The sequence below is a fragment of the Neospora caninum genome, chromosome X, assembly GCF_000208865.1.
Source record: "Neospora caninum Liverpool complete genome, chromosome X".
Lineage (NCBI taxonomy): Eukaryota > Apicomplexa > Conoidasida > Eucoccidiorida > Sarcocystidae > Neospora > Neospora caninum.
Genome location: NC_018396.1, coordinates 1,943,528 through 1,965,504, shown reverse-complemented (window position 1 = coordinate 1,965,504; position 21,977 = coordinate 1,943,528). Strand labels below are relative to the sequence as shown.

At 50.5% G+C, this 21,977-nt stretch overlaps 3 protein-coding genes across 3 annotated transcripts; 2 read left to right on the top strand and 1 right to left on the bottom strand.

Annotated features, from left to right (window-relative positions):
* Nucleotides 1-1,279: 1,279 nt before the first annotated feature.
* On the top strand, nucleotides 1,280-3,469 carry NCLIV_047140 (putative non-muscle myosin II heavy chain; the record flags this gene model as incomplete). Its single annotated transcript, XM_003884264.1, has 1 exon — nucleotides 1,280-3,469. The coding sequence occupies one exon, from the start codon at nucleotides 1,280-1,282 to the stop codon at nucleotides 3,467-3,469; it is 2,190 nt and encodes a 729-aa protein (XP_003884313.1).
* Nucleotides 3,470-4,472: 1,003 nt separating this feature from the next.
* Nucleotides 4,473-6,129, bottom strand: NCLIV_047130 (hypothetical protein; the record flags this gene model as incomplete). Its single annotated transcript, XM_003884263.1, has 3 exons — nucleotides 4,473-4,858; nucleotides 5,312-5,563; nucleotides 6,042-6,129. The coding sequence occupies 3 exons, from the start codon at nucleotides 6,127-6,129 to the stop codon at nucleotides 4,473-4,475; spliced, it is 726 nt and encodes a 241-aa protein (XP_003884312.1).
* A 7,418-nt stretch (nucleotides 6,130-13,547) lies between these two features.
* Nucleotides 13,548-17,652, top strand: NCLIV_047120 (hypothetical protein; the record flags this gene model as incomplete). Its single annotated transcript, XM_003884262.1, has 5 exons — nucleotides 13,548-13,783; nucleotides 14,171-14,258; nucleotides 14,946-15,017; nucleotides 17,008-17,052; nucleotides 17,455-17,652. 5 exons carry the CDS (start codon nucleotides 13,548-13,550, stop codon nucleotides 17,650-17,652), a joined length of 639 nt encoding a protein of 212 aa, XP_003884311.1.
* Between the last annotated feature and the right edge of the window lie 4,325 nt (nucleotides 17,653-21,977).

The following is a 21,977-nucleotide window of genomic DNA, read 5'->3' as shown; positions in this document are numbered from 1 at the left end:
GGAACCACAGGCACGATCTTCGTGAAATTTGTGCTCGGTGCATTCATGGTACTAGTTTGGACGAACAGGAGGCTCTGCTCATTTGCCCCTGCTTTTTTTCTGTTGTGGCATTGCTGGTGGCGGCTTTCGCCGTCATGGAGTCGCCGGGAGTGTCGAGCAGTGCCCAGTCACTGGGTAGACGCTGTTCTTGGCAGTGCCATCACGGATCATTTTTTTCCGTTTTCCTCTGGAGACCCCGGGACGGGGGACACGATATGTCAATGGAACAGGTTTTTGTTTAGTGTTCCCAGGCAAGATGCCTCGTGGTGTGTCATTAAATGACGTGTTTTGTTTCTGGCGGCTTCGCTCAACCGTTGCTGCGGAGAGGCTTCGGGGTGACGAGAGTTTCTTTCGCGTGCCCAATTCTGTACATCTTTCTGTTGGAAAACAAACTTCTATCCATCCTGTATGAGTGCGATGCTGCGCTCCTTCTGTCTGTGAATGTGAACTCGTCACACTATGTGGTGGAAGGTTCTACGGGCCCGAAACACGAGCTACGATTAACCTGGCTAAAACGCACTTTGCGAAAGAGCACAATTCGGATTTTTAGCGCTGGTGATACAAGTTTAGCGAGGTATAACGTGATGACGGATAATCGATAATGGCCCAGGTGAAGCTCTCATGGTGCTGGGTTTTTGGCTACAAAAAGGATACATATTATTTCTTCTTAGTTCGCTGCATGCGCTTCTTACCTGTCGGGCCCCACGGTAAGCGTTACCGTTGACATCGCTTTTCTGTATCGGAGTTACTGTTGCCAGCAGCCCCGTCCAGTGAGGCCGAGCTCTTGACTTGCGGGATAGTCGCCAAGCTCGCAGACAATCTACTGACGTCCTATTCTTTAAGAATTGCCGAACCCGATATGCAAGCGAGCGTCATGAATTTCCGCCGGCAGTCAGCAACTCTGACTGAAACTACGAAAAATTCTCAATTCCGGAAACAGTGGAACTTTACTATGCCCCGGGATCCCGGATGGTGGCTGGACAGTCAGTTGCAAATGCATGACTTTGTTCGCTGGGCTGTTCGTCTGCCCGAATGGCGACTCATCATTTTATTTCGGATTGAACCTCCTCAAACGACGCAGCCACACAGCCGATGAAGTCCTCTGGGTACGGGGAAAAGAACTCGTATATTTACTTCGTAGCAGCATTGCCATAGTTTCCGACCAGTAAGCGTGCTGGCCCACTAGCCCATCACGTTCGTGTATCGCACCACGTAACCATATGCAACTGAGTAGGGGCAAATGATTCGGGAAAAGGCCACAAGCGTTTCAAACATGTTCAATCACACAGTTGATATCAAACGACCCGAGCAGAAATGGACTCCTCTTCATCTGTTGCCGGCCGCGGGAAAATCCGATCATCCCGAGCTGATGCAGCACCTGGCGCGATTGAAGCAAGAGATCGCAGACCTTCGCGACTACAGCGAACGAGTAACAAAGGAACTGCGTGCTTTGCAATTACAGCAGGACTCTGTTCTCCCCCGAACGGCTGATGGACGCTCCATCGACATCAAAAAGACACCGGAAGTCTCCCATAATGAAGATGGATCTGCTGTACGAGGGGTAGAATGCTTCACTGAACTGCCATTACCCGCTTGGACCCTGGATATGAAGCTTATGTGTCCTCTCATATCCGCTTACGATACACGATTGAAGGATCAGCAGGCTCTCTTAGACAGGCGGGAAACAGATGTCAAAACTCTGGCTGAAAATGTCCTGACACTGACAAAAGAAAACGAGGCGTTGAGAAACGACGTTCGAAGCAAAGCTTCTCAGCTTCAAACGCTGTTCGTCGGTGACGGAGAGGCGAACAACGACGGGAAACCCGGGGGGAAAAGTATTGTTGCACTGATGCACGAGAAAAGTGAACTGGAGGAGTTATACAACGTGACGAAGGAACAAAATGATGTTCTGTTGAACCAAAACCATCTGATGAAATGCCATGTCGAGCAGTGTGAACAAGCAATGGAACTTCTGCGTTCTCAAATTGCAGCCGCGGAGCAGCAAGAAGCCGCAGCTAACGAAGCACTGAGGCACAATAAAACTCTAGAACAACTGCTGAATGAGGCAAAGATTCAGCTCGAGGAGCTCCTCGAAGAAAGGGATAACTTGCGGGCCTGTAAGGATCACCACCAGCAGGAGCTGAGTACGCTTCGGGCAACGTGCTCGCAACTTGAGGATCAGACTGCAACGCTGCAGCAACAGTTGAACGAGGAGCGCCAGATAGCGCAGGAAGCTGAGGAAGCATCGAAGTCCAGAGAAGCAGAAAAGCAAATACAGTTTGAGGCCCTTGAGAATCAGCTCACCGAGATGCAGGAGAACTTCGTGCAACTGTCTCAGCAAAACGAGGATGCGGATCGGGAGACACAGAAGGCTCGAGAGATCATCGACTACTTGGAAGGAAAGACGAGTACCTTAGAACAAGAGAACGAACAAGTGAAGAACAGCCTTTCAGAACTCAACCAGAAATATCAAGAACTGGTAATTGAAAAAGAAAAACTCGCTGTGTCGGCAAATGTCGTCAAAAGTCAGCTTGACAAAATCCGAGAGCAACATGCGAGCGAGCTTGCACTTCAGAAAAGCATGATGGATGACCGCTTTGAAGGAACCACGAATCAGCTTCAACAGCAGGTGGAGCAACTGAGACAACGAAGCCAGGATTTGGCAACATCAAACTCAGATCTAACCCTGCGGACTGAAGCAGCAGAGCGTCGATGTAAAATTTCTGACGCTGCAGCGGCTCAGGCACAACAGGAACTTCGCTCCGCTTCCAAGTCTCATCACGCTCTTGTTCATCAGCTTCAACAGACGAAGATGTCCCTCGAAAAGGAAAGAGATAAGCTTCGTGAGGAAGTAGACACTTTGAGAGCGACGACTACAGAGACTGTATCGGCAGCGATGAATGAAAAACAACGTGTAGAAAAGGAACTCGTCCAGGTGCGCTTCGCTCTGGCATCCGAAGAACAGGTGAAACGCCATACACAGTCATCTCTGGATGCTCTGAAGCAACAAGTTGTGGAACTAAACGGCAGGAACGCATCCATCGAGAGCGAGCTTCTAGGCATTCGCCGGAAACATGATAAAGAGATGGACGAAGTAAAACGTCAGTACTCTGAACAGTTATCTCTCGCAGAAGGCAAGCTTCGCACCCTTTCTCAAGAAAGCCACGCCAAAGAACAACAAGCCGTACAGCTCATGAAAGAAGAAGCAGAGCTACGGCAAAAAATGAAACGAGAGTACGATAGCGACCGCAACACGCTAGAGTCGAAGATTTCCAAGTTACGTGCCGCGAATTCACTACTTCGCTCGAAAATGCTAGAACTCGTCCAGTCCCTGGAGCAACCGCCTGGCAAAGACTCTGTCCTCGGATCAACATCCTCATTCGACCTTGGCACTGTACGGTCATCATGCACTAGAGAAAGTTTACCCTAGTGCGCTCTGTCATCTCAATAAAAGTGACAGGGAGCTGAGGGCACGAAGGTGAACCACGCTGCCGTGCTGGTCCCCTTCCCTACAACGTCAAGTGCCACTCAGACTATGAAGGTGTGATGACCGCATCGCTAGTCTCGGATGGTTGATCGCCTGTGAAACTCTTTTGTGCTGGAGCCTTGCTTCGTCAGGCAACAAGACCGACTGGTCTGCTGGACAGTGTGTATTTCTGGTTGCTTAGCGCAAGTTTGTTTGCCTTCATGCATTGCGGTTCGCTATCTACTGGTACCGGGGAAGAAATACCACCCTCCTATGCTAGGAAAGCCCGGGGTCACGACAGGAACAGGAGGCTTTAGGTAACCGACGCTGAAGCTGGCGGTGTGCATCTCTCGACCTCTGCTAGTTAGACTCCCTTCAAAGTAATCATCAGTGCTTGCAGGGCAGCCTACCACACCTAGGGCTATATTATCTGCCGTAGAATAAGTTAAGAACAATGCCTGCAAAAATGAAAACAAAAGGCTGCGGGTAGTGGTTCAGATATGTGTTAAACCATTGTGTGTCCCTCGAGAACCTTCTTCCTCTCTCTGTCTCCGAAAAGGACGACAATCTTGAAACTGTTGAAACATCCCGGCGATCGCTTCGAGGCTTCGAACGTGCTTCTTGAGGCGGGTAACGTACTCATATTCATGTTGCCGTGTCATGGCTTGATCGCAAACTCATCGAGCTGGTGGAGACGCGTCCGGCGAATTCGAAGTCTCACTTCAAAAGGTGCGGGCCCTCAGTGGTGTGTTCACAGCGTCTTCTTGTGCACCTTTCCCAACTAGTCTACGAACTTTTCGACTGGAAAAGCTCACGAAAATACGGGATCGTGTTTCCGTGGAGCCCGAATCTCCACAACGCATCGCAGAACCCAGAGGAATTTTCAAAACTTACGCATGATCACGCAAAAGGTTACGCATTTTTGGCGGACGCGTTGAAAAAATGCGTGCAGTCACATGGAGAATTGTTACAACATCCCTTGTTTTACGGGCGTGAAGCGGCATCCCACGAGTCCCATACCTTCCCACGTTTGAGGAATAAGCTTCAGGTTTACCATCGCATTATTTCGGAAGACAGTTATACTGATTTCTTGCCCTACGTGGTTCCCCACTTCCTGTGGAAGCTTCTCGAAGACCTGCTCCACGCTAGTACAGCCGGGTGTATCTCCTCCCGGATAAGCGGCAGCCTGTGCATTACCTGCCTCCGACAACCGTGGCAGGCTTTCCTTGTGAATGAAGATTGAACCAAGCTGAAGAACGAGATCATCCAAACGGAGACCAGCTTTCGACGCTGGACTGTTCTCATGTAGCTCACTGATCTTAGCGAACGGAGTGAAGGGACAGGTCTCCAAAGCTGCAGGTCACAAATAAAGGCGATGATGTAACTGCGGACATTAAGTTCAGTTGCTTCCATTCCGGTGTCTCTGAACATGAACGAGGCATACAAGAGTACATGACACCTTAGCTTCGCAGAAACCGAGGCTGAGTATCTAGGCACGGCAAGATTAAAACAATACATATCATTTCTCTCAATGGAATGAATCTCTGCTTGCTGTTGCTGCTGCTACAACGCTGCCGAAAATCTCAGTGCACACACAGGCATAACATACATCTCGTGTTCTGCTCTAAACATGTGTACCTGCATGTGGCGTGTAGACACAAAGGAAACGCACGCGTAGCCGATGAGCGGAGAACCTTCGACGACTATCCATCTGTGTCCATTTCTGTGTATCCGATACCAAGGAGCCTCTTCCTCTGCAAGGAGGCCAGGCGCTTCCTATTCGTGTGTCTCTTGCGTGTTTCTCACCAGCACTTGAATCAGTGGACGCCGATGCCGCATGCAAAGCGTCTCTGGAGCGAGCAGAGCCCGTGCGGGGCACCGCCACTGCGCCTTGGGCGTGCACGGCAAAGAGCTCCTTCTCGATCTGGGAACAAATCTCTTTGTAGTCGGTCTTGAGGACAGCCAACCGGTTGCGGGCGCCACGAATGGCATAAATGTCTATATCTGCACGCGGGAAACCCTCATCGTCGACCAGCCTGCCAGTCAATCCGGGCATTCCTGGAAAAACAAAAGAGTAAAAAGGAGCGTCTCAGCCTCCACCAAAGAACTCCCGTTCTTTGGACTCGCAGGGACAGTGCACGGCTCACGGAACGTGACGCACTGAGCTTCGCGGTGATCTTCAGAAAAGTCTCTCGCCTGGTCATCCCAAACGGGGCTTACGTATGCATGCAGACTTAGGGCACTCCATTCCTTGCGCCTAGCCATCTGTAGAACACACCGACTTTCCCAGAATAAGTAGAGTCGAACTCCACCGCCAAAGTATCTGTAGATGTCTGAATGGATTTCCTCTATCGTGTGTCCGCTTAACGCCACTCGAAGCTAATGAATCACACGGTAAGAACCCTGCCTTTTTCTACTGTGGCTGTTGAATGCGTAGCTCACAGAAGGTTGAGAGCTGGAGACGAAAAAGATCGGAATGAAGGAGGAATTAGGAATGGTTATCCGTACGTCATTTTTTATGAAGAAATGAGCTCACCCGGTTGGTTGAGATAGTCAGCAAGGGCCTCCATTTCTTCCTCCATGTTTTTCTGCTTCTCAACCAGAGCCTTTAGCTTCTCAGGCATTTGCGCCATTATTCCGCAATTTGTTCGACAAAACACATACAGAGGAGGGAGAAAGGCGGACACAAACTAAATTTGAGGCAGCAATACGATTTCTGCTGAGCACCGATCCGGAAAACCTTGCAGTTTTGCCGCTGCTACAGCAATACAGAAGCCGAACGGAACAAGCCTTGCACCCGTGAGCCTGTCTACAATTACGGTTTATCGACAGTCCAAGAAGCAGGTAAACGGCGTCCCGTAGACGCGCTACTGGAAGCGCGTGCTGAAAAGTGACTTCTCAAACCCTGACGCAGCAGCCGGCCCATATTGGTGGTATTGTCCTCTACGTTGCCATCAATTTAAAGAAAACGGAACGCGTGAAATAACGTGATCGGATAGAGAAGTGATGGAATACAACCTGTATGGATAGGCAGGCAACGATTGTCACAAAGATGGTGACCGCTTCATGCGAGCCTCCTGGTCATACAGCGCATGCAGTAGCGTCGTCCGCCTAGTAGCTTATCGAGACCCTTCCAGAGAACGGTAAGCGGCAAAAACTATGTTGCACATATTCAAGTGTCCACAAAAGAATAAAGTGTCAGCACAAGCCCCTGTACGCGCAAGGGAGTGTGCCACACTTGTGAAGAAATAGCTCATCTATAAAACGAGGTATCCAATGGGCCTTGCTTAGGAGGCTTCAAGATAGCGGTCATGCCGATGACACTAAGGCATATTCCATATGACTGTGAAGAACCGCAGTTTCGGTCGTAACACGCACTACAGTGCAGGTGAAAGAAGGTGCCCCGATGGTTCGACGTTGCAGACGAGGAATGAGAATGCGGCACTGCATGCATGCACTAAGCTAGTCAGAACAGGACAGGCAGCCACGGACAGCGGGTACGGAGTTGTCCTCTGCTTTGGGATTCACACCGTACAAATATTCACGGCTCCCGTTCCTTGAGAATATCAGGCGGTTGGAAAAGCTGGGAGGCAAAAACAGTGTCATTCACGGACTCCTAGCGTGTTGTGTCATTTTTTCAACGGCTGCATTATACGCCGCATGCACTTCTGGACTAGCTACCAACACCTGATGGTGAAGAGATAGGGGAGGGGGGGGTGTAGGGCGGGAGAGGAGGGCGGAGAGAGCGTATGGACTGCCACAGCAGCCTCTTGGTAGACGAATTTCGGAGGTTTAGTCCTGGAAATACTACCTTGAGTTCAAATGGGATCTCCAGTGCTGTGATCATAAAACCTTTCCCCGTGACGCACTTCCTTTGTTTGCTTTCCCCTCTTCTGTGCCTGACTAATGTCATACTTGGGTAGCAGAAAACTTTCCCGGAGGCGATACGTGGTGCCACAACGGTGTTTGTCTTCAGTTAGCGCCCAGATGTGTCCAGACTGGTAGCGACACTCTAATTGCAGGAACGTGAAAAGCGGTTTTCGTATTCTAAATGACGCAGAACTGCGCATGGACAATTAAGTGGCATGATCGTGTAAGTCGAATGTACTTTTTGTTGCATGTACGATACTCGAAGTTTCGTGACAACCATTGTATTTCCGCAGCAGTACACACAAGCAACGGCTATTGCTATTGGTACCAGTATCAATACAATGGAGAATCCGGGGGGAGTTTCCCTTCTCTAACGTGTCGAATAGGTCACCGACGCCTTGGAAAGATTTACTGCCTACTTTTTGCAGGGATTTGCGGCGCTATCAACTTCCGTTTATGACAGTTGATGGGTGGGACAGCGGCGGCCTGCAACAAGCAAGGGAACCTCCTCCGTTGTCTCTAAAACAGGGATACAATCAAGCGTTCCTACCACCTGGTGATGTCAGGAGTCAGGGGCTACCCGGTAGATCACTTCAACCTCCATTTTCATGGCCCATTCATGCACGACTAGGGGTGATGCTTCACAGCAGATTTTGTCGTCCTGCCGTTGTCATCCTATCGAAGGGAAAGCACGTAGGTGACTTTTTTCGCGCGAGGGTTTCGGTGCCGTAGTAATGTGCTAGAAGCATCCCTCATTGCTGGTTTTGCTGATTTCAGATGCCGCCATTGGGCGAATAAGTCTGTAGTATAGGCTTGGGCTGCGCCAGCTGAGCAGCCAGACGAGAAGCAGCTTGAGGGCGAGATTACCATAGTCCTTCCCTCTTGCCAGGGGCTATCTACGCAGCAGCTGACGTTAGCTCCATTAGGGAAAGACATGTTTTGACACCGTTTAGTAAGCAGGAATGCACATGTTCACCAGCTGAAGTGCAGCCATGCATATTTTACAGCCGGCCAGGTCGGCTCACGGTGCTATGGAACACAGCACGAGTTGAATGCGCAGGTACGCTACTGTACTCCAAGCAAGACATCAATCGCGACCACAGCATTTCCTCTCCCGTTTTCTGGCACTATCGTCATGCTGATCTCTCGGAGATCTCTACTGCCGTCTTTTCCTCCTGGAAGGAATACTTTTCGTCTTTCCCGTTTCCGTAGTTGTTTCTCGTCATTTTCCCCACACCAGTAGCAGTGAACTAACTCCTGCGCTGTTGAATGTGACAGTCCGTCTCGAAGCTGGTAGGCCTGATGATAATGATTAATCTGCGTTTCGACCACTTCCAGGACGTAGTTTCCAGATCACCGTCCCAGCGAATAGGCCGTTCACAGCTTCAGACCAAGGCTGGACCAGTGGCCGATTCAACAACAGAGTCTCCCAAAGCCGCTGCAAGAGCACCACTTACACAATGCTTGCTACAGTCGAAAAGCTTACGTGAATATATTTTTTTAGGGAACTTCTCACTTTCCCCATAGAAAAGAGTTTTTTGAACGCCGAAAAGTTAGCAGAAATGCCAAAGACTGCTTGGCATCGTACGTTGGCGTTCTCCATCTGACCCCTTTCCACGTCCCGCATCTACAGGAACATGGGAGGCGAAAAAGAATTCAATGTTAATTGATGAGAAACTAACGTTTTTAGCTTTATTGAGGAGGCATTACAACTTGGGTGCATTGAACTGCGTAGAACCAGTTCACCAAGACAGATTCTCCATCTTTCCGCTTAGCAATTCCACAGTTCAAACTGTAGATGGTGGGACGCCCATAAACGGGTTAGGAATCTTGGGGGTCCCCACACCGAGGAGTCGCGGTGGTCGAGGCGAATGACCAAAGCGACGGTTTTAGCTGTATTTCTTTGCCGCGAACCTTCCGTGACCTGTTAATGGCACAGCACACACTTTGTTTCCAGCGTTCTGTGCCCAACCCGCATACAAATTCACTTTACACATTGTCGACTACGGATTCCAACACATTCATCGACCTGTGTTTTTTCTGTCCGCATACATAAGACGGCAGGTGTAGGCTGGTGGGGCCTTCCCCAATAAAAGGGGATGACAAGTGGCGTGAAAGAAAACGACACGCACCTCGTCTAGTCCTGGAACGCTTCCTGTGGCCTGCCTCTCAGAGGGACAGTAGTGTCTTACACATTTCAGGACAAGGTTGCTGTTACCTTTATACATCTAGGGCTGTTAGAAGTTAACTGTCCTCATGTGCCCGCAGAGATGCATGGCGCTTAGCGTTGGACGGAAACAGGTATCCCTCAGGCTGTCGTGACCAGATGTGAAGGAATATTGAGCGTTAATCAGCGGTTTGCCAAGCAGGATACTCTGAGCCAATAATGGATAAAAAAGGTTATTTCACACGAGTCGTGTGTCGGCTTTCGAACAGCGGCACAAAGGACCCCGCTGGAGGAAAGGCCGCAGTCCCGGACTCAAAAAGTCATGACAACTTTATCATGTGAGCTAGCAGGGGAGCCTGTTGGAGTCTGTCTTCGCGTCTCGTTTTTCATCATGGTTGTTGAGTGAGCTAAAACTGCATGTGCAAAGCATACGGCCACATTCGTACTAACTATATATCGTTACCTTTGGCTTGGATAGCAAGACTACAGCGTGTTTGTGCTTTTCTAAAATTAAAAAAAAACCGCAGTGAAGCTTCTAACCTGCACCGCAGGTGACTGAGCAACTGAATGAAGCTCGTCACCATCAGGAGTCACTGGAAGGCCCAGAACACAGACGGGCCTGTGCGAGAACTGCCACTAAGAGCCCGCGAATGGATTCTTCAAGTCCTATGCTAACTGTGGAGAGATGGCTTTTTGTCAATCCTCAATATATGCGCACACAGAGGAACCACCATATCCCACCTCTACTACCTTGTCATCATCTCTAGTGTATATAGGGATAAGCGTTATAGGTTCGTACGCCTTTTTCGTATCCACCATGTGCGTATTATTGACGCCCATCACAGAACTGTAGTAGCAGCATTGCTGCTTCTCAGAGAGACGCGTTTGCCCCTGTTGCTGACATTGGCAGGAATCTGCCTAGCCTAGTGTTGGGGCCGGAGTCAAGTCCAAGTCTTATCTTCGAGTCGATTAGGGAAGTTGTGGACTCCGCGCTGAACGGCTACGACAGTTGTTGCCTGTTACTGGGCGTGCGAGGTAATACTGCAACCCATATCAGCAAGGAAAAATCCAGTTTGCTGTGTTGTGCCACGATGGTGAGCCGAGTAACGCGTCTCTGCCCCCCGCCCCCGGCGAGGGGTACTGGAAAACGATATATCAGGGTCACACAGTCTAGATGCGCTGAGAACTGCGTAGCTGGGTGCTTAGCGCCACGCTTTGCCTGTCATTAATTCTTTACCACAGGCGCGGAGAAAACGCAGTGCTTCCTAGGGCAAGCTTTTGCTTCCATCGTGGAGACGATCAAGCAGAATCGTTCGGGGCACAATCAAGAGTGGTGTCCGGATTGTGAAGCCCTCACATCGGAAGATCAGGGAGGCCTCGTGTTTGAGACTGGGAAGTACGGTTGCCTTACCATCGTTGGCGCCAAATCGGTGCAAAGTTACGGCCCCCTAGATTACTCACAGTGAACGGCGTAACATCAGCATATCGGCACAAATCCAGTCAAGGTGATGCGTCTCCCGACTCGGCAAGGAAAAGTGTACCATAATGCCTTCAGCTGACAACACTGGATTATGCTCAGAAGAGCGGGTTGTGCATAAAGCTATGAATGTGTATACAAACACTCTCTTTATGCACGTTCACACATACAGGCGTCCAAATTTGTTCCTAATCGGTGGATAAGCAGGTTTGTGCCTGCCTCCGTCCGAAAAGATGGTCTGGCGTTCCCTTGTATTGGTTGACCCGCCAGGTGGATACTGGAACAGCTACGTGATAATGCAGTAACAATACGCGAATCGTCGGAACTGGGTGTCACGTACTTGGAGATTTCCCATGGAGAGATGCGCGACGTGCTTGGAGGTAATGCTCCATGTGAGGTAGAGTCGCCTCCAGGTTCCACTAACGATCAAGCCGTTGCTCGATTTCGCGGAGCCTCGGAATGGCTGGTTGAATCCTTCGATTCTCTTGCGAAGATTTTCATCACCAGCGCCAGTAAGCCGCATACTGCATCTGGAGAGACAAAGACCGAACACCAAAAAAAACTTCGTTTCACCGTTTCTGTGGGGAAAAAAACGACGTCGTTTCCCAGGGCTTCTGCCGACGCCCGTAGGAGTCGTGAGACAATAGATATAACTACCCTGTGCTTGGGCCACTGAAACTGTTTCATTATTTTCATATGTGCTTACAGCTCGTTGTGGTCAACGCGAATCGCAGACAGAGCACAATAGTCACGTGGAAGAGAAGATCAGACTGGCGTCGCCTCATCGCATAGTGGTTTTTACCATCGAGCGGAAGGAGCAGGGTACAAACGGATTGCGGCGAGGCCGTTTGGTTCTTCTAGACCTCACTTCTCCTGGAGATGCGGAGTGAGGATAAAGGACATATGATGCAAGACTTGTAACTGAAGTGAATTCCATGAGCACCACAAACGTGCACCCTCCAGTAGCCGGCACTGGAACGGACTTCTGCCTGTTTCCTCCTGCTCGACGACCCACGCGTGTTTTAACAACCTCATAGCCACCTGAGGAAGCGCAAGAAGGCTCTGTGCTGAAGGTGCCGCAGTGTGGGCCGATAACCGACAGTTTCGGGTTGTGCGGTGAAGCATCCACGTTGCTAGGTTCCCACCCCCACAACACAGCCGTTATCATTCTACCGAAGTGAAACAAGATGCCGGACTGCGACTCATGGAACTTTCTGTTGTGCAGCAGCGGGCCATCTGCAAACGACGAACGCTCCCCACAAGACGAAGACGACAGAGGGCGTCCACCGAATGCAGTACTAGCTTTACTCGAGTCCCTTCTCCCCGGAGACTTTGGCAGTCTGCGTGAGGACGAACGGCCATCGCCAGATGTGGTCAGCGATTTCACCGGAGCCCGTCGGCAGCACGAGCTTCTGCTTTTCAGGAAAAATCTCCAGATAACAGTGTCGCTCCTACGCACCGTGATTTCTCCTGTTGCCTTTTGCAGACTGACGGTGATTCCGGTATCCTCAAGACAGTTCTTAAGGCAAGCATTCCCTTCAAGACGGGTTCACAACGACTTGAGCGGCCAGCCAGCAAGTCTTGTGAGAGAACCCGCTCATCAGAGGGTCTTCGGACTTCTGAATTACTGATGTACCCGTTCCTGCATCGGCCGCCGGGCGACACCTTGTTGCATTGTATTCTCAGGAATTTTTTGTAAATGGATCTTGGCGAACAGCTGTGATTGGAACAGTTCCTGTTTCCGAGGTCGGCAGTCCAGAAGGCAACTATCTGATCGGGTTAGTGTCTGCACGGTCTCAACGAAACAGAGATTTGCCTGAAGCAACCACACTGCGCATCCTTCTCTGGTTGCTTCAATTCTCGTCTGAGAAGGCGTCGCGCCTTCGGTGGAAGCAAACAAGAGGGTGAAGAGAAAACCACAGGAGAACGTGATGCGGGATCTCATCGTTCCTGGTCACTCGGACGTGACAGACATTTCCATCAGCGCAAAATGCGCTTTATCACCCCGTGTGGGCTTTGTTAGGCGCTGTTCAGTTTTATCAACGCAGTGTCTGCAAGTGTGTCCTGGAAACGAAACTGAGACACTTCATACCCCGATTTTGTCTGCCTGACGGGGAAAGAAACACGTGGTGTATGTGAATCCAATTTCCAGTTATTCTCCGGGATAATACAAAAGAAAACCGACTCGAATATTCCGCTTCTTTTAGTTTCCCGACCCAGGCTGCTGAAGACAATGGAAGCCATGCCAAACAAGCCTTCGTGAGTACGACATTCACGTGACTCTCCTGTGGGAGTTGTTCCGGCACATCATTGTGTCATCTGTGGCAAAGCGAATTCTCTGCTCGCAGAGAATAGCACTTCCAAGAACGGGGAGACAGACCCATCTCGCAACTCGCTGTGTGTCCCAACACCATCCTGCGATCTGATCTCGTTTTTGCCGTTCCCCAGAGATCACAGCTTGTGGCGGCATCAGTGGCGGTGGACGATTCATTTTGTGAGAAGTCGTTTCTGTTTTGGAGGTCAATTCCATGCCTTCGGTCGCCCTATTTCATGACGGTTCAGGCGACTTGCTGAAGCTAATCAAATGCCCTTTGGTGTATCTTGACAGGCAGTACGACCCTGTGGCGAAACTCGGAGAGGAAGTCGTTTGGTTGAAAAACATAATTGAGAGCTTGCGTCTCGCGCTGGACCTACCTCCCATGGAGAGCTCCCGCGTTACGGAGTACAATCAGGAAACTTTAGAATGTCTAAGACGAGAGCTGAAGTCAGTCGAAAAGAACCACGTTTACTCCGCGAGAATTGAATTCGTATTTCTTTCTGTGTTCTGGGAGGCATCGGAACACTTCTTTCTGTACCATCAGGGAATGCTTTGCAGTTTCGCATACTGACTTCGCTGACAATTACTCTTTTCCACAATGGCTCTCTAGGCTTGGCTCCCAACCTTCACCTTTCTTGTTGAGACGACGGTAACGCACTGTGAAATCATGTCACCTCGTGCTTCTGTGAGGTATGTTTGTTCTTGATGTTGATCTGCCGCACTCGATGCGCTGGTGAGGCGATCCCAGTGGCCCGGAGCCCATGTTTGTCTCGAGAAACACCCGGTGACATGAGCATGCCAAGTGAAGCTGTTGGCGTGACCTGCTCTGGCCAGAATCCTCCGAGTCGGACTTCAAGAGCGCGGCTGGCCTCCGTTCGTTCCGTTTCCCTTGGTTCATGCTCGACCTCGTCTCCAGTACCCGGTGAGTTTCCACAGGATACCCTGGTTGTGTAACAAAGTTTCGTTTCAGGTGCTTCGCCAGACTTTCTGATTAACTCATTTTCGTCTCACCAGGCGTCTCTATGTTATAACTGGCACCGCAGGGGCGACTTTTGTGCATACTACACTGCATGCTTACTCGAATGGAGGAGTGGAGTCATTCTTCGGCAGAGTGATGGGCTCTGCAGAGGTACCCATGTTTCTACAAACTGCGTGCCAGCACTGATAGGAAACACCCGATCCGTAGGTTTGCATTTTGTACCCATCGACTCCGACACTAACTGCATGCACGTGCATCAGTACCCCTCTTGCGCGATGCGCGTGACCCGTCCGCACCCTGCTGTCGCTTCTTTGAGAGTGTTGCATTTGATGATATTTCCTATTCAATGCCTTAGCCTGAGGACGGGCTCGCTCCTCCTAGAGCATGCGTGGTCTGAACCACGTCGGTCCAAGCTCGTTGGCGAGAAATTTGGACGCTGTTGCGCTTCCAGCCGGGCTGGAGACGAGCATTGGAGTACAGATGTGAAATGAGTCTCGTCCGCTTGAATGAATCTCTTCCGAAAAACGCTGGCACCTCGACCTCGTCACTTGTGGAGCCACTGGTGTCAAGAAGACTAGAACAATTTCACATGACCTCATATTCCTTCCCGTGCTTGCCACTTCTCTGCAGGGCCTGGAAAAAGAAGCATTCATTGAGGTGCCTTGCGAAGGGCTCACTCCGCCGCTCATCAGTCTAGTTCAGGTAGACCACCTTCCCTGTTGATAGACATCTCCTGGAGAAGAAAGCAGCCTGTGCGTAGCCACGCAGGGTGCATTTGGTGAAAGTGACGGCGATGAAGGAAAGTCTCCTGGGTATTTATTCGAGATGAGGCGGTGCTGTGACGGACCTCGCAACCCGACGTTCCAGCCAAAAAGGGCCCGCGGGACTCCTCTGTTTACTGTGCGGTTATGACTCGGGGCTGTTTCAGCTTGCCTCGATGCCTTGCTTTATTCTTTGAGCATGCCTTACAGGGCCATGGAATGCTGAAAATTGTCGACGACAGCCTCCTGGAACCGTTCACACTGCTCCTGCTTAACAGGGCTGTAAAGACATGCGCGAATGACGCGTCATGTCGACTCCCTTTTTCAGGAAGATGCTGCGTGTGCACGCTGCCTCTCCCTTGTGCGGAAACAAGCCACAACTATACGAACGAGATGATTCTCTCCGGACGATATAAACTATCAACTCTGGAAGCAACAATTGACAAAGGATCCGCAGCGTCTGTATACTACAGCAGGTCTCTGGAGGCTAATCTTACCGGAGCGTTGAATGAATTTGGCCTTTCCTCGGTGCCAGCATCTCACGCTGATGACATAGAGAGCTGCCCGGTAGGAACGACTGGCGGACGAGAAGACGGTGGCATCTGCTCGCCCAGCAGACGATCCATGACAGCTGGACCTACCGGCGGGTCTCCCAGCGGCCATCACACGGAACCTATGCCCAGTTCAACACTTTGGCGACATGAGGAATCAAAGGGAAGATCCCCTGTCTCCCAGAATGGGAACGGCAGAGTAGGAGCAGAAGACGGAATCCAAGGCGACACACATTCCGGGGAGAGCCGGTTCCCCCAGGCAGTACCGCCGTCTTTTACGATGAAGAAAAATCCGCCGGCAATGTCACCGTCGGCTGTCTCGAAAGGGAGCAAACACCCAGGGTTCAAGCGAAGCTATCAGGAGGCTCTGCTTGAACCCCTTCAACTACGGTCGCCCCAAGGATCGTCAGGTTTCCCTCGAAACAGGCTTGTCGGTGACCTCGACGTTTCTCCATTCACTGCTGCCGCGCTATCTGATGGTGGTGGGAACGACCAAGCAGAGGACCGCTGCGACGTGCTGTTTGCTGGTTGTCTTCCAGAACGCTACAGGCGTGATAGGGAGGTCACAATGGAGGTAACAAGAATTTACAGCGAATCGGAAAGTGAAGCAAGAAGCAGAACTGTCGAGGCTTCTCTAGGTCGCCCCCCACGACTTCTGTTTCGCCAGGCGATGAGTGCTGTGGGCAGAGCCGTGCGTGCTGAAAACGTGCACAGTCTTCATAAGCCCCAGAGAGCGGCAAAGCGACAGAAGAGTTCATATGGGTGAAATAACGTCGGTTGTTCACAGATCCAGGGGCACATGCCTCTCTTCGTATGCCACCTGTCCAACCGCTTCTACTGGGACGAATTTGTGTATCGTGCCGCAAACCAACACGGAGGGATCCGCCTGTAGCTGATACTGCTAGCGCGGAACTTCGTCGAGCGTCTTCCACAACACAGATTTCCGACAATGTAGACGCATGCAACCACCCGGCGAACTGTTGTCGTGCCAGCGTTTTCCATAACCCAAGAATACTCTTTACTGCCGCTACCCATCCCGAGGAAGACTACAAGACAGTTTTGTTCGTCATATGTATGCAGCTGCAACCAAGGTGTTCCTGCGATATAGGTCGTGCATCCAGTTGCTACATAGTTCATGAGTAGGCAGTCTGGATGCAATGATTTTCCATGCAAAACTAGAAAAGCAACTCAGGACAGACCAGGTGTTTCACCGGGCATGAGATGGACCGAGATGCCGTCCCGTAGCCCCCTTTAGCTGCTTCTGCACTAAAAAACTAGGCATCACACCAGTGCGCCGCATCTCGTTTTCTTGTTGAGATGAAGCACTCCGTGTTCGAGCAAAAACACTTAACGGACGCTATCCTTCGGATTTGTTTGCAGTCACTCGACAGCAAACGGAGAAGCAGAGAATTCGAGGCTGCTCAGGTGAGCAGTGTTCGGTAACGGGAGTCCCTATTGTAGGACACAGACTCGTCCAGAAGATTGCTATGGACCCACAAGCTCTGCAGGTTCACGATTGATCTTCGTTTTTCGTCATTCCCAAGATGTTTGCTCTGGTCAGTTCATGACCTAGTAGGGAAAACTCTGGCGCGAGAGTCGTCCTTGCACGCCCGTATAGCCATGAGAGTTACGTAACACATCGTGTTTCTCCTGAACTAGTCAGGCGTAGTGGGTTTGCAACGATGCCGTCACTGGCAGTCCCGCCGACAGTGTACACGCTATCCACTCGAAAAACATCCGAAGTGGCCACAGAGACTGGTTTATTAGGACGGGCAGTGTGTCGATGGTATTGCCCTTTCGTCTACGCCTCTTTTTCATCTGCTTCAGGTCGCTAAAATGCTCGCCATAGAAGAGTACCGTGAACGCAGACTGAACGCCAAACTGAAGGAATTGGAAGAGAAGAAACAACGAGAGATCGAAAACCAAAACTACCTCAAGGAAAAGGAGAGGAAGCGGGAGATGCGCAACAGATTCCTTCGCAAGCAACTCGAAGAGTACTACGGAAAGAAAGAGACCGCCAAGTGAGCACCTTCTCTACGTAGCAGGAATCCCAAAGACGCTGCATATAGAAGCTTACTTGCGCCTTTGGGCAGACTACCAGGTGGTTGATTTCGCACACCGACAGGTACATCGCGGATGCATTACTCAAAGAAAACAACACGTGGACAATGTTTTTTTCCCTTTTGCATTGAATCCAAGTTCAGGGTTGTTAGCATGCGCTTCATCAGCATTCTGAACAGGACTGCAGGAACTTTTGAGTTTTTGACAGCTTGCGCGAGCTTTCAACTAGCGTGAACACCGTCTTCCGGTAGGCAAGGCTACTCAAGCGTACTCCAGTGCTGCTCTGTGTGGCTCAGAACAAAGAAACGCGGGCCTGTCTCAAGGCCAGTCGGAAGAGGAATGCTCAGGAGTCCAAGGAAAGGCAACACGGAACGTAATTCAGAGTACCAGAAGAAAATTGCACCAGTGACGAGAGAAAAAAATGGGCGCTGCAGAAAGAAGGGGGAGACCATGACCATCGTTTCTGCTCTAGAAGATGTGGATTCACAAAGGGACCCAAACGATGCCGGCCTTGCTCTCTGCGGTAAGGCATTGAACCAAACGGGGACGATTGTTCTGGAAACCATGCTAGTACTGGAAGCAGAACTCTAGTGACGTTATTTAGGCGACCCTTGTACACCCATATTTCTACACTGGAAGCCTGTTTGGCTTAGGACCAAACTTGAGGCTGTACAGGTCTGTACTGATTGTAACTGCCCCTGTACAAGCGATACTAAACAAAAAATAAGGTGACCGCATGCTGTAGTGAGAGGAGGTTGAACAGCACGGGATGACCGGAGTTCACACGTTCATGTGGCACAAAATGGTGGAGGATGGCGACCATTCATAATCAAAAAACTACCATCAAGGGACTTATAGAGGCTGGCATCCCCAACTGGTATGTCGATATCTTCGGTAGTTGCCCACAGTATTTGCAAACAGCCAGCTCGTAAGTGCAGTGCATCACACGCTACCCGGTTCCACCGCTGGAGTTCCTCTCATCACAACCCATCGGCGGGCGCTTCCGACCGACATAGAAGAAACAGTGCTTAAGGGAGACAGCACGCTAGTGCCTTGCCAGCAGAGAGTTATCTACACGAACAGCGCTCGCGTGCGCTACACACAGGCTCCGGAGCTCCACCATGGGACTTACCAATTGAGGGGACGGGTCAAGATCGGCACAAATGCTCAGTGTCGGGGTCAAGGGTGAACAAAGACAAGTGGATTTAGATTTTCACGGTCCAGTTTTGCGGCGATTGTAGATAATGAATTACTGGTTACGCAGTTTCTGCGTGCCTGTTGCTTTCATCACCATCGTATTACCGTTGCCAGGAATTCGTGCGATGAATCATGCCGAGTTGCTTCTACGCGAAACATTCTTTCCAGGTCGTGAATGTCTTTTACGAATGAACTACTGCAGCCAATTGCAAGCAAAAGGAAGTGCTGGAGGCCCCTGTGCAAAAATACTCAAAAACCGTGCTTCCTGAGCTCCGTCAGCTGCAGAAGACTGACACCGAGGGAGTCGGCGGCGATGGTCCTGGTGACGCGATTTCGACAGCTATGGTCAGTGCGCTCCCGGGTCGTCTCAGTACGTCCTCTCCTCCACCGGTGAGTCTTTTCGGTTCGCTTGCATACTTGAAGACACCCATCAAGATATCTCGTAAATGCGACAGATCAATTTCTGGCCAGCACTACTCCTGACTTCATGTCTGCGTTTCCAACGTAATTCTTTAACCAGTAATACATATATATATATATATATATGTACATACTAATTTATTCGTCCAGCGCAGTGGAGGGGGGGGGGAGCAGGAGTGAATTGGTGGAGAAGGAAAAGGGTACACGAAAAAAGTACATGAATGTAGTACTACACAATCGCGGACTTGGAAGTATATTTATGCTTAAGTACACGAATGTATAGGAATCATCCTCCGATTCGGACAATCCTGCAGACCTCCAGGGTTAAAACGGGTATTGAGTCAACCACTTCGCTTCAAAACGGCTGACAAACTGCTTAACCATGCTCTACTCATACTGCGCCGCAGTGCCACTGTTGTGCAGAACTGAGTATTGGGCCTGCGCAATTACCAGCTGATTTTAACTCGTGCCCTGTGGTAGTGAGTACGGGGAGGGTGATATGCCCGCTGACTGAATGCGTTGTCGCATTCCAGTGTGGTTATGCCACTCTACAGGCGGTCGAAGATGTATCGTCCTCTGGGTTTCGTCTTGAGAGCTCCCTACAGGCAAGGGCCTGCACTCTATCATCATCGCCCATACCGAGACTTGACGTCACGTCCACCACGAAGGAGATAGAGCTTCTGCTAGCAGACTCAGTAAATAGCCTCGGCTGCGTCACATCTGCATCTTACCAATCGGTGTGTGACCCCTGTCAGCGCGGCCCGAGTTCGGATGTGGGTAGGGACCATGACAACAAGTTGCAACCAGCGAGCAGCTTTGGATCTTCAACATTCAAAAGGCAACTTGTATTGCCCAAGAGGGGGGGCACGAAACCGGCCACACAAACATACGGTTCCAAATGAACCTATGGCAATGTAGAGGAGGACACGTACTCCATTCGTCAAGGAACAAACAGCGAGGCATGGAGGCCGTACACTACACATACGAAGCAAGCACTGTCTAGCCGAGCAAAGCCTGGTATCTCGGTAGTGTACGCAAAAGCAAATTGGATCCTTTTGCCTCGTGATTGGCTGGCGGTCTCCCTTTAAATGCTTGTTGGCTAGCACCAGTGAGGATTTCTGGTAGGCCTGATGATTGGCAACGAAAGTTTCCAGAAAGCTGAAGTTTCGCAGAGTTTGCTCGTTGAGCAGTTTTGTTGCTTGCTTCTGGGAAAACAGAAGGCTGGATATTGCATACAATGGGGCATTGAGAATCGTTTGGCGTGTACAGAACGGAATAGCACCAGTGGGCGAGTGTCCGTAGTGACCCACTACAGAGTCAGCTTGAGTTTTGATGGAAAACAGATTTTACGGTAGCCCCAGAGTTCCAACGTTGTCAGTTTTTCCATATACCTAGTACCACAGCTCATGAACTCGTCTTACACACTGCACCACAGTTACACCGATGTTAGTGAAACACGTCTTCAATCGGTCAAAGCTCTGCCGGACGATCTTGTTCTGGCCAGTGTTTCTTGGATGCACGCATACTTGCGTGACAGATCAGGTCCCCAACAATAGTGGCTGCCTCAGAAGCTAAAGCTGTTCTCGAAGTGAGATTGATCACATAAGAATTCGATAGTTTTTTTGCCTCCTCGCTCTCCAAGGTCGGCAGTTTGACATCCGCTGTTTTGGTCAGCGGCTGCGGCCACGGTGTAGGCCGCCTCGTTGACGGGCTTTGCCTGCATGCAATGGAATTAGCGAGCAGACTTCTCAAATAACCCTTTGTCATTTTCACAACTTGGTCTTCGGATAAGGGACCTAGATAGTTTGATTCGCATGCAAAACGAACTTGCGCTTCTTCTTGAAAACTCACTCGACGACCACCACTTTTCGGACGTTTAAATGGCCGCCCTTTCGCTCTCAGGCTCGAATGCGTTGGTGTAGAAGTGGGAATGTTACAGGGGGACATTGCTCCAGTTGTAGATGACGTTTCCTCATCACTTTCACTTCTTTCGTTGTCGTCGCCCGAGTTAGAATCGATAGCATTGGAGACGGGAATCTCCTCCTCCGACCCTCGAATTTTCTCTGCAACGCGCCAGTTTTTTGAAGAAGTGACTGATTCTCCAAAATTGAGAGGTGGCCCGTCGCCGATTGCGGAAAAAGAGAGCTCTTGTGCATCGTCTGATTGATATGGTTCCTTTCCTTCTCGAAAGATAATTTCGGCAGCATTCTCCGAGAAGCTGACTCGCCGCCGCTCAGAACCCCGTCGGCTATCATTGAGATCTTCTTGATACGGAAGACTTGTGGCAGAGCTCTTGCTTTCCAAGTGCTTCCAGTGTGAATCCCGTAGTAGCTCGCATTGCACTCCTGCTGAGCACGTTAGCTGGTCGTTCGCGACGACAGCAGGAGTGCATTCTCTATTTGATGGGCTAAGCCTGTTGGATGACAGTGACATGCCCGAACAATGAATCGCAGAAGACCCTGAGGTCGTTGCGTGTTCACATAAATCGTTTAGATTCACATTGATGCTGTGCCCTCCAACTGAAATTCTCGTCCCGCTAGCTACAGCACTCGATGGCCTGCAACTTGCGTTTGGCGTCGTTATTCTGCACATCGTTGGGAGACACCCCCGGTAGCCGAACATTCCTTCGATTCAGGCGGCACACGAAAGGGGATCCTATCGTGGAAAAAACG